At 28.0% G+C, this 13,748-nt stretch overlaps 1 protein-coding gene across 8 annotated transcripts in view; it reads right to left on the bottom strand.

Moving 5' to 3' along the window:
* LOC107446990 (zinc finger E-box-binding homeobox protein zag-1) overlaps positions 1-13,748 on the bottom strand; it is a 499,470-nt gene that overhangs the window by 105,462 nt on the left and 380,260 nt on the right. The window contains exon 1 of one of the 8 annotated variants that reach the window (XM_043039300.2): positions 10,634-11,227. The exons of the other annotated variants lie outside the window; for them this stretch is intronic. Coding sequence (XP_042895234.1) covers positions 10,634-10,730 — 97 coding nt within the window. The 5' untranslated portion in view covers positions 10,731-11,227. Of the gene's footprint in view, positions 1-10,633; positions 11,228-13,748 lie in introns of those variants that run through there. 8 annotated transcript variants of the gene reach the window in all.

Here is a 13,748-nt window from a genome sequence, read left to right as displayed (position 1 = left end):
TCACTTCGGTAATCTGCTGAATGCTTAACTATGTCCTTGAAAACCGTGTCTAAGTTATCAGTCCACTGCGGAACAAACTGAATAGAATAGAAGATACTTGTTAACGGTGAAATCAAGAAAATATGAGTCCTTAAAAATTTGTCTGAAGACGTATTTTTTGGAACATTTTTACTTGTTGAAATTCGAAAAAACACTTGTTGACATCACTGAAAAATATCGAAATTTAGCATCTTACATTTCAGTGATTTATGAAATAATCATCTTCGAAGAGCCTATTGTAGTATTACAATAGGCTCTTCGAAGATGATTATTTTTAGAATGGAATATTTTTAGGCAAAAAACAACGAAGGAAATTAACAATACTTAACCTAGAATACTTTATGATTGACTATTGCAATTGGTCAAAATACGATAACGAAAGTTTTTTAGGAGAAAAAAAAATAGTTTGTCACTGATGTTGACAGAGGGTTACCATTTAGTGACTACCAATTTAAAGACGAAACTTAGCAATAAAAGTTCGTTTTCAGTTTCAGGTAATAAGCATTAGAAACTACATCTTTATAAAAAAAATATAAAAAAATTATTCATATTACAGGTCGGTTACATGCAACGGACAAATAAGATTTGCACATTTCCTTATTCGGAGAAAGATTAGTAACAGACGTAAACGATAATAAAGTATTACATTTTTAATTTTAAGATCAAAATCAGTGACTAAAGTTAGCTCTAGACAAAAGGTAATAAAAAAGAAAAAAAATTATTATTAAAGTAGTATAAGTATATAAGAAATGCAAACATGTTCTAGGCAAATGACAACACGAAAAAGTTACGTAACATACTTTGGTTTGTGGGAAATTACAATAAGGATTAAACATTTAATTTCAAAATGAAGAAATAAATTTTATCTTTAATTTCAAGATAAATATCAGCAATATAAATTGGTTTTGGAAAATATTGTTGGCCTTATCTTAATATTTTTTAGAGCACTTCTTTAGTTTTAAGATAAAGATTAGAAATTCACTGTGGTTTTTGGCAAATAGTGATATAATTACACCATCCAAAATTAACAGCACAGGTTCGCTTCTCGTAACGAGCATCGGAAACAATCATCTGACTTTGCAAACGACACTGATGACTAAAGATGTTACGTTTGACATAAATAAACTAAAACAGTCTAAGTGTGAAATATATTTTTTTCAGTTACTAAAATATTAAATAATTTTAAGCAAAAATAGCACAGTTTATAAATACTAGAGATAAACCTTAATAACAGGTTGTCGAACTTTATGAGCATCGCTTTGGGCAATTCAATTCCCGAGGAAAGAAAGATGGCTCGCGTGGGAAGATCACAGAGATGTGACACATCAATACGATTAAACACGTGACGACAAAGTTAGAAAATATCGAAAAAGTATTTTAGAACACCTAATCCCTAATATCAACACAACACCAGTCGGTTACAAGTATCACATTAACGAAAAAAATAATCATAATCCACATATTATTAACTTTAATCAAGATGCTAAGATTTTTCAGAGGGGTCGAGAGCGGTAAGATAGTATGCAAGAGGTGAAGCCCTCCCTTTTTTTTCGGAATATTCGAACCCTATCAGTTCCATCTGCCCCGAAGTTGGTTAACCAGCTTAAAGAGAAAGAAGCTGAACGATTGGGACGATTAATCCTTTTACTCCTGAGCTAGGTGGGGATGAATCTGGGGGGATGCAGCAGCAGCAACATCGAAAGCTGCTTGTCAGATTCAGATCGGCAAGTGGATACTTAGTTGCGATTGAGAATCTGAACGGATTTGCAGGATCAGTAAGCGTTGCAATTGCAGAAGTGATGCCAAGAAGAAAAAAAATCTATCGAATTAGGTTGTTTGTGTTGTTTTAACTGTATTGGGTTGAAGGGGAGGGTTAAAAAAACCAAAGGTTATTTCATTTTTGGAAACTAAATAAGCTTAAGTTTCCAAAATCGAAGCAGCTTTGAATGAAGTAGTAACATCCAGAGCTTCGAAAAGGATTCAAAACTAAGTCCACTCAAGAAAATTAATTAGTTCGAATTAACATTAAATATCCTTACAAATAGAAAAACGCAAATTTCAAATACTTATTTACTAAAGCGGTCTGTATTTCTTTAAACTTCACCATTTTTGTTAAATACACAATAAATTAGTTCGAGATTAACGTTGCAGCGAATTCCTACAGTGATTCTGATGACGTTCGTAAAATTATTAAAAATGAATCATATTTGTCACAAAAGATTTTCAGGGGAAACAAATTATTAAATGCAGTAATAATAAATTCGTATATGGTTAAATTTATAGCCAGTATTCTATAATATTTAATATCCCAACATCGTCGGTTAGATATTAATCCCACAATTTTAATGTATCGGTTTATTACACAAGAACAGCAGGGTTATTTGAAAAATTACGAGGTAATGTATATAATCTTCTGTCTTTCGTAATTAAAAAATATGGAGAAATCTTAGATAGTTCGATAAAGAAAAAAAATTATGCTATCATTCAAAGAAAAATCATACAGTTCGATATAAAATAATATTGTACGGTCATTAGAAAAAATATTATTCTGTCCTATATACTGATATTCGAAACAATGTAGTACTCTTCGATATATAATATCAAGTTGTTATTCAAAGAAATGTTATACTGCACAATATACAATAATACTTTAATATTATTCAAAGTAATGTTATAATAGTTTTTTGCACGGAAAAAAATCTGGTAAAATTACCGTACTGAATGGTAATGTATAATGTGATGTATACTGCATTTAAATAATCCACAATTAGTAATTGAAATAATTTCCAGCATAATGAGATTACTTTTAAATATAACATTTTAATGAGTTACTACTAAATATTGTGAGATTTATTATTATTGTTGAGCTAAATACATTTACGTAGAATTATTGTGTGTCTCACGTGTATTTTGTTTATTATGGATTACTTAATATTATAATGAAAATTAAACATTTTTAGGTAAATTTTTATAACGAGAATTTTAAATATATTTTGTCAATTACCTACTTAATATTTTAGTATGATATAAATATGTTTAAATGGAAATTATTAGGTTCCGAAATGTAGCTTTATAAAGATACATTAGAAAATATTTTTTTTAAAATTATATTCGAAAAATAAGTTTGAATTAATATAGTAAAATAGACGAGATCGAAAACAAATTTTTATGTTACATGCGAGTTATATTATACCTAACTATTTTATACTAATATTATAATTTGTAATGGATATTATCAATAATTTGTAAAGAAGTTATAAATTATAATAAAATGTTTCAAAGCATTTTGCTGATTATACAGTGAAAAATCTATAATATTGTAATTAGTTTTGAAAATTTTTAAAATTCATTCAAATACTATCATTTAATGACTGTTCATAAGCAATATTATTTTTTTCTATCTCTAAAGCATAGTAAGATTTCGCAACAGTTTCTTTCCAATAGTTTTTAAAAATTAATCGAGTCGTAATAATTTTTTATTAAAAATTATTTGCAATTATCTAATATATTTAATATAATTTCAATTCACAATTAAAAAAATCATATCAAATTTATCCATCATTTGTTTTGTAAGATCATACACATATTCATACTAACAACACTTCCAGCAACATATAACACATTTCTAAAGATTTTAGTATTATACTGTAGCAATTTAAATAATAGCTATGCCAAATTGCTGTACTTTTACTCGTAGTTCTTTAAAATAAAGTACTTTTACGAAAGGTTTTATTAATCATTAGGTAACTAATGATAAAAGAACAATTATGTAAAGATGAATCCCTTGCTTCCTTTAAAAAAAAAAAACATTATAAAAAGAAATTAAAGTACTAACGATAAAAGAAATTGCAGCATACTTTATCAATCATTTCTTAATTAAGTATAAATATTTAGGTTTTAAATTAAAAATGGCTAAATAGCAAAAATCATACATTTTATAACTTAATATTTAATTTGCATTCGTAGTTTATCATTTTCACTTTAAAAGTTTAAAATTATGAATTTTTAATCCAAATTTTATTACGGCATTGCCTTGAACATATTTTTCTTGATTTCTAAAATACATATAATACTTAACAATATATTTGCGTAGTTTAATTCGCATTTCTCACAATAAAAGTTATACTTCGATAAAATTACATTGATTTTATATTTAAACACGACGTTTGTTTCTTACGTTCATAATAATAATAATGTACAGTGCTAAGTCACATTACTTTTGATATGTTTCTAATGTCGTAACAATAATAATGAAGATTTAAACAGCGAACAAATATTTGGAAATCTTAAGTAAACAAATTAACAATAAAAACTACGAGTTCCTATTCTAAAAAAACAAAACCTTCCTGTTTTTGAATGCGACTAAAATGAATAATTACCTGACGTCAGAAAGGAATCAAAAAGATCTTTTACGAACAAGTAACTACTTAAACTGAACAACCTTAACATTTTAACTACCAGCTTTGTGATACGGAAGCGTCAACTAATCTGCTTGGGAAGGATTTTAGAGAACAGCTGTTAGTAGTCAACTAAAAGATAGAATTAGTAAGTCAAAGTCATTAAGCGGATCTCGGAAGACATTTATTTACTCTGAAGGACAAGAACGATTTAAAAAAAGAAAAACATTCTTTTTATGTTAATCTATAGAGTTTATCGAAGCACATATCTATGAGAGATATGTTAAAATAACTATTAATGTGATATAATTGAAAACTTTGCATTCATTTTTTTCATAAAACGTATGTTTAAATTAATTTTTTAAAGTTTCGTATAGTTATGACATTATTGCTGTCCTTCATATTAAAATACATAAGTTATCATACTTTTTTAAACAATAAAATTCTTGAAAAAAAAAACAGAAATTTTTTTATACTTATACTGTCAAATATTAGATTTCGTGAACGAATAAATATCATTGGAAGAGAATATAAGCATCGAAATTTCACTAAAATGTGAAATTTTCGTAACAGATAATTGTAATAGATGTTAGATTTATTTAACTTGAATCTTAATAACTGATTACGGTAACTAACAATTCTGAGACCGGTTAATTTCCAGGTATGATGCAGGAATTTTCTAGGTTATTTTTTAAAAAATTGCAATTTTCACTGACTATTCCCTGCTTTTTAGAGGCTAAATAAAATTTCCTGACAATTCCAGCTTTTCCCTGTTCTCCCTGTTTATTACATGATTTCATAATCTTTGTTGCACGGAGAAAAAAAAAATTCTGGTTAAATTACCGTACTGTATGGTAACGACATCTCTGAAAAAGGAAAAAGAAAAAAAAGAAGCATAATTAAGGTTAATAAAACCAAAATACACGGTATGACTGGTTTAAACCAGTCATTTGATAATTTTTCGGTTCATATGGCAACGGTTTACGGACATTTAGGTTTTCAAAATTATAGTTCTAATTACCAGAGTAAAAAATACAAATTTAATTTTAGCAAAAAAGGCAAAACTGAAAATTAAATTTAATCGCACAAATGATTTGTATGGCATGATTTGAGATGCCATACAAATTTTATCACAAACTATAAAACAATGTTTTAATCTTAATTTTACTAAAATCATAACCAAAGCGCTTTGGCAAAAATTATTAAACTTTTTGCTGTTGCCATAGAGTCCGAAACACGATATATTTCTCCATATTCTGATAGTTTTGACCTTACTTTTTTTCTCAGTGCGGGTTAATTTATATATGAAAATATACTTGATTTTTCTTCCTCACAGTGTGTGACCTATTTATTTCTCTTTTATGAAAGGTGAGAATCTAAATTCGTCGGGGGTTTTTTTTGCAAGAGTTGTTAGACAAAGCAGAAACACGAATACACGATCATAGAACATAACTAATGACAAAATTATACACCATGTGTTAGAGGTAAAATATAACTTTTTTGGGGAAAAACCGAGAACTAATAATTATGCGCAAACGTGATACGCGCTAGAAAATATCATTATGCGGCATATGTACCAAACACAGTTTGTTCTAATTTCAGAGGTTTGGTGACGGGGAATCGTATGAAGCAATAATACCGACTTTGCTATGTAATGCTAATAATAGGCAAAGTTAACAAAAAAAATTCATGAAATACCATTTACAGCAATAACTCTAAAAAAAGGGCGAAAATTTTTCTCACATTGTAAAGCGTAGAATTGTTCGCGAAATGGAGAAAGCATTTTGAATAAATAAAATGAAATTCAAAATGTATAGGTTATTTTTTTTTAATTCAAAAATTAAAGAAAGTATTTAGTAATAAAATTAAAAATTCTGCAAGATCTAGCTAACAAATTTCTGGAGCTCTTATGTAACTCAGGTTAAATAAGTCACATTTTAGGTTGGATTTCAAAAAAATTTTTGTTAAAGAGAGGACTTCAAAAGCTTTAATTGTCTTCTTTAACTGTTAACGATATCTTCTTAACTTTAAAAATACTTTAATTTACGGTGTTTTGCGATAAAATAAAGAAATAAAAAAAAAATTAAAAATTAAAATGAAGTTTAAAATTGGTGGGGAAAAAGGAATAAAATTCTGGAAAACAATTTAATTCCAATTCAAATTGACTCAAAGAATTGAATAAAGAAACTTTATGAGAGATAAATTTGCAGAATAATATGGTACAGTTTGGAAAAATATTTAACCTGCAACAAATATAGACGATATCATGGTTCGTCACGCTCTGGAATTTCTAACAGTGATCCTGAGGTACAAAATTCAAATAAGTTTGTTAAAAAAGTAAGTTTTCAAAGTTTTGCCAAGATGTGCAAGGTTTACCATCCTTATGAATGAAACTAATGACTAAACCACTCAAAAGAATTAAGTGAACTTGAGTTGAAAATGACTGTAAAAACATAGAGATTAAAAAAAATATTTTTTTTTTTAAAATTAGACTTAAACAAACAGTTATTATAAGTCTAAAATAGTTTATGCATAGGATTTCCAAAATACTCGTTATTACTTATTTAAATGTTTATTTTCATATTCAAAACATAAAATAAATTATGTTAATATATAATTTATTTTCAGAGAAAGAACCATATCGTTAAATCGGTGGTTAAGATTATCTTAAGCTGGAATAACTTCTAAATATTTCACATTCTTTAAACTGGCTGACACGATACATTACGAACCAGTGAACAAATTTTTAAAAAAATTCTTCAAATCGTCAGCAGAAAATTTTAAAGTTTCTTTTTTTAAAAAAGGAAATTTCATTTTTTAAAAACATTTTAGTGTTTGACTACAACCAGTCCCCAAACACAAATTCATACTGAATTTGTGTTTGAGACACTTTGACTGGCGTTATTAGATCGATTCTGTAACTATTTTCTTTTAGGAAATATCGAAGGATGCCAAAATTATATCTCAAAATAACAAAAACATAAATAAATATAAATAAAAACAAGGTATAAAATCATTTCCAACGTCACCTAATGAACGATTAAAGCAACAAAAACTTTTCTAACAAAATATTGCACACTACAACCTCCTCCACAAAATTGCATGGATCAGAAATTTTGACTGAAACCTTTTTAATAATAAGTTATTTTCTCACAATTATCATACAAGCCTACGCATGATTAAATAAAGTCCATCTAATCAGTTGAAAACATATAAATTGATTTAAAACTTTTTTACGGATAACTATCAAAATCACTTTAAGAAGAATGTGAACAAAACTACTAGATCTTTAAAAGTAGAGACGTTTTTAAAATATCTACTTACAACAGAAATTCAAAGATTAAAAATGGTGATTTTATGTTTGGTCATACAACTTTTCTTTAGATTTCAAATCTATAATTATAACCATCAATCGCCCTTTAAAAATAAATAATAAAAATAAATAAAAGAAGCTAACTTCGCATATAAAAAGATGCGTTTTCTGTATACATAAATTTATTTTAAATTTCTACACGGAAAATAAAATCTGTTAAAATTATTGTACAGTATATTAATGATATTTCTGTTTTGTATTAAAAAAATAATAATAATTCTGGTTAATAAAGCCATACAGTATTTAAACTATTCATTTGGTAATTTTTACGTTTATATGATAAATATGATTTTCAAACAAGTTTTTAAAAGGAAGTAAAATATACAAAAAGTTTTAGTAAAATATACAAAATTGAAAAATTAATTTACTTGAATAAATGGTTTTGAGGCCATGCTCTAAGGTATAATGATAAAATTACCACATTTACCAAATTTTATCAGTGATTATAAAACCATATTTGAGTGTTAATTTTATCAAAATCAATAACAAGCGATTCGGTAAAAATTATTGAGCTTTTTGGTGTTCCCATAAAACCAAAAACACGGTAAGATTTATCATAATCTGGTAGTTTTGACCATACTTTTTTTTGCAGTGTATAAAGGATAAAACAATAATTTAAAATGTATTGTATAGTATTGAACACAATTTTTATCCAGTGATACTTTCATCTATTTATTATGCTTTTCTAAAGATATTTTGAATTTCAGAATGATACACATTCTTCAACAAAGAAATCAAAACTTAAACATGCTAATCAAGATTTTAAGGCAGAACGATTGTTTACACCAGAAAAAAGTCACTTTTAAATTTTAGTTACATCTAAAAGTCGTGGCATATTACTATCTTCGATACTTAAATTCAGTAAAAATCAATATGAAAATTCATAGAATTCAAAATGAAAATTTATAGAATTCATAGAGATTTAAGTATTTTGTAAAAAGTTCAAAATCGTAAAAGGAAAATTTTACCCCATTTTAATTTTTCTAACATCTTAATATCAAGAGCTACACTATCTTTTGAAGTTTAGAATTTTGACAGACATGAAATTACATTATTGTTGTTCAGCTACATACGAATGAAGAATAGAAGTTTAAATTTTTTTAATATCTTTTAGAGTATTAAATAAAAAAAAACACGCATTATTATTTGAATATTTATGTAAGTGAGTAGTAATTGCAACAACATCTTATAAACTTTACGCTGTAAACAAACTTAAAATATAACAGCTTTTTTTTAAACGTTTTTTGTTCTTAAAACATAATAGTTGTGGTATATTTAAAACTCAATCCTTAGCATTAATTTGACCGCTAGAATTACATTTTTAAATCAAAACAACTATAATAATGTTTTGGTTTTTTATTACTAAATTACTTCAGTCACATTATCTGTGATATTTTCTGCTTAAAATCATAATAGCTTAAATGAACATTCTACTATTGTGTTATGTTTTTAGCTTTACTTGATATGATAATATATGCGCTGCATAAAGTTTTGAACATTATGTAATTAAATCACAAAATATAAGTTATCACTAGAAATTTATAATAGAGTGTGATAATCTTAAGGAATCATAATAGCAGCGGTATATTTTGATCTCAGTATTAATGTAGTATAAAAATGTAATAATCAAACACATCTGAATATAATAACTTATAAGCATAAAAAATGCTTAATTTCAACTCATACTTGAAAAAGTAAAAGAGCTCATATGGTAAAAGAGCAAATCAAAAAGTAAAAGAGCTCTAATTCATACAAAACTCTAAATAAACCTTATAACATGAATCATTTATATAAAATTCGATTATTTAAAAATTTAATTTAAATATTAAGACCTAAAGCTCACTTATATAGAGAAGCGATATGAAACTCAAAGGATATCATAGCAAAAATAAGAAAAAAGTTCATATTGTGAATTATGTTTAGTGACTATATAGCATTTAGTTGAAAAAAATAATGTAGCGCATGATTTAATAGCATAAAGCTTAAATGATAATTAAGTATTTCATAAAAGTTAATACAATGAGTCATACTCATAAAATATCTTTCAGCTTTAGGATAAAAGCTGCAGTAAGACTTTACGGTTTCAATCATATTACCTAAATCGTCTTTTGAAAATTTTGTTATCGAATCACAAGGAACACATTATCATTTAAGTTTTATATTAAAGAATCATAGGAATATTATATTAACTTAAGTATCAGAACATTTAAATTATAAGAGTTGCATAATTTTTTAAGCTTTATGCAATTATAACGTAATATAAAGCATCTTATTAGCTGAAAACTCAATCAAAAGTTTTATTATTTAATAATAAGAACTGCATTACCTTTATGCAATTAAATCATGATTAATTCATCTTATTAGCTGAAGACACAATCAAAAATTATGTTATTAAATCAAAAGAGCTGCATTACGCTTTAACTTTTGTGTTTTTAAATTGTAATCTAAACCAACTTTTGATCGTGATACGATTAATTCACTGAAGTGGATTATTTTTCGATTAATCTAAAGTATTTTATTAGCCTGTCTTTTAAAAATTATACTACTGAACCGCACGATCTCTTAGTTTCTAAGTTGTTAAATTATAAATAACCTAAGGCCTCGTTAATTACATCATCTTTTTGATTGTGAAATCATAAGAGTTACATTATTTTTTTAATCTTTATGTTATTAATAAAAAATTTAAAGCATCTTAATAACTAATGCAAATTATTGACTAAATCATCACTTGAACGTTATATTATTGAATTATACGAGCTGTTTTATATTTTACGTTTTATGTTGTTAAATCAAATGCTATGTATTATAAGAAAAGTCTATTTACCTGGCAAAAATCGGTTAAAATAAGCAGGCCACATAATATCAGGTCCAAATGATCTTCCAAATCCACCGCAGTTGCCCCACATGCTATTGTAGAACATGCCGCAGTCAAATCACTTCTTAAGAAAGTTTTCAAATGTTTCTCGTGGGTCTTTTTGAACCAGGCAGGAAAATGTTCTCTTCAATCTCCAACAGGTCACATCTTTTTTTTCAACATCAAGTATTTTTATTTTAAATTTCTTTCGTATATTTTTTTCAATATTCGTGAAGGATATTAAATGTCCGAACGGCAGGAAAAAACATTCTTCAAGTCCAGAGCAATCGAATAAAAAGTCGAAATTGTTTGAGAAATATTTTAAGTCAAAACTTTATTTTCATGTCTGCGTTGAACATAACAGTGATATCAGGATACAAGTCGATGAAATTCGTTGTATAGGTAACAGGTGACACGAGATGCGTGACCGGTGACACCACGCCGGATTGCCGGCAGTGAGTCGGGTTGACTGTCCGGTAAGCGAGTCGGCAGCCAAGAGTGGCTCAAACTTAGCGCTCAAATGACACCTGCAATTGTGAAGTGAGAACGGGGAAGGGATGCGAAAGAGGCGGTGGATATGCTCCCCATCCTCCTACTCCTTCCCCCTCATACTCCCCTTCATCCCTCTCACTCCCAAGAAAAAGCGCATGTGCGGGCAGCAGCGCCAGATTCCTAACAAGCACCTCGTGGGTTTCACACTTGAGATGTTGATTCAGAAGTTAGACGGCATTCGGCCGGAATTGGTATATCGCACACCTTTCTAAAATAATAAATCATAGCATTGAAATTAATTGTTCAGAAATTATTTTTTAATTATGAGCCGTGATGGGACATTCGCCTTCCAATGAGGTGAACCGGGTTCGAATCTCGGCGATGACGGGTAGATACGAATTCCGCACTAGGCTCTCACCGACCACAGTGCTAACGTAAAATATCCTCAGTGATACTAGATTAGAGTCCCCTTGCCGTCAGGCTAAACGTGATGCGTGTTAGTTAAATCAAAAAGTAATCCACGAAAGCACATTTCAACCAATACTTGATCCAGGAGTTTCCTTGTCTTCTGGATTGGGTTCAAAATTACAAGGATACGGAGTTGAAAATTAGTAGTCGTAAACCCGAAATTGAGTCGATTGTTCAACGACTATTATAAAATTAAAAAACAAAGTATAATGCATCAGCGAGCATAAAACATATGAACACTCTCTAAATATATCTTAAATACATTAAATTAATTAAATTAAATTAAAGCAGATTTTCGTTAAATTAAAGCAGTGGTCGGAAGTAGCGCACAATTAGTGAAACTACTGTAGTCGTTAATTTTCATTGTAGTTTTTAATGTAGTGTAGTGTGCTCCATTTTTTAAAAAAGCAGTGTAATGAATCGTGCGATACAAGAAAAAAAATTTAAAAAAAAAAAAAAAAACAGTGTTTGTAGCCTTTTTTGGCAACTACTTTTTACGTTAGTTTAGAAAAGAAACGGGGTTCTAACACAACGAATTTTTCCAATTCCTGGGTCAATCAATTTCTCGAAAACCACTTATTCATCTTTACAATGTAATGTTTAATCAAAACTATGTAAAACTTTCATTGAATATTTTCACAATAAAAATCAGTTTATTATGATAAAATATTATAATAAAATATAAATTTAAAGAAAAAAAAGCCTGAAATTTGTAATATCTATTTTTTTAAGTTGGGAAAATAATAAACAAACAGCAACAATATGTTGAAACTAAAGAAAAAGATTTCATTAATTAGAACTAATGTAAATTTATCATATTAAAGTTAAAAATATGATAATCACAAAACAAGATGCAAAAAAAATCAAGCTGAAAGAATATTACGATAAATGTCGGTACAACTAAACGATATCGAATACATGATAAACATCAATACCTTTTAACGCCTAAAGTTTAAAATTGTGCCCTTTAAAGTGATACATATCATGTTTTTCCTTCAATTAAGTTTATTGAAGTATATTATTCAGTTAATTTTAAATCTCCTCCCTATAATTTTGAAAAATATATATATTTTTTCACTGTGCTCATATTTATCACAACACTCGACTCAAAAATTCTTTTGTTTTTTTAGTCCAGTTTTAACTACAGGGTATGATATGTATCAATTGTTGAACGCCCATGCTTATTGCAAAAATCAAATATTTATTAAATATCTAACAAAAATATATCAGAAATTTTGAAATTATTTCATGACAGTGTTAAAACCTTTCCCCACATGCATTTCTTATGATTTTTTTTCTTAAAACTTTTTTTTCTTATAAAATTTAGAAGACAAAAAATAGCTGAAAAAACATCAATTACTGAAAGAAATTTGTATTCGTGAAAAACGTTTTGATGGAACAAATTCGCATTTGCGTTACATGGAGATGAAAATCACAAAATCTCCAACAGTTAGCTTTACGGCAAAGAGAACTCTGAACCATGATCCATCCTACCACTGAGGATATTTCATGTCAGCACTGTGGTCGGAGCGAGCCGGGTGTGTTAAGTATTTAAGTTATTAAACCGTTCTAAGACCCAGATAGTTCCTTATAACAAGTTGGCAAATATGATTTAAAACTAAAACTTTACCTCGTGTGTAAAGCACTCAAACAGTTTCATTTTTTTCCTCTTCGCGAAAGAGCTTTTTGAAAAACACTGCCAAACATATAACTAAAGAGAAAACGTTCCAAAAAATATAATATTTATTTATTCAGGAAAAAAGATATCAGTCATCGATATAGATGCGACACCATTAATGCAAAAGTCGTGTTTTGATACGAACGATATGACGTTGACGTTTAAACGACAACGTCAAAGCTGAGATTAAATAATAAAAAAAACGACGATATTTTGTTCCAAGAAAACTGTGACTCACAAAAATCCTATTTCACGCCAAATTGTAAATCAAAGAAACCCAAAATACGTTTCCTTATCCATCCCATCGCCAATTGATACTCCTCTCTGATAATAGAGTCTCTACTCCGTAACTACAATCCAGATAACTATAAATATATCGGCGTAGAAGGAAAATATCGCCATCAAAACCACCCTCTCTGAATTTCCCTTTGGGGCTCTTTAGGTTCC

This window comes from Parasteatoda tepidariorum, chromosome 3, assembly GCF_043381705.1.
Source record: "Parasteatoda tepidariorum isolate YZ-2023 chromosome 3, CAS_Ptep_4.0, whole genome shotgun sequence".
Taxonomy (NCBI): Eukaryota; Metazoa; Arthropoda; class Arachnida; order Araneae; family Theridiidae; genus Parasteatoda; species Parasteatoda tepidariorum.
This window is presented reverse-complemented; position numbering and strand designations above follow the sequence as displayed.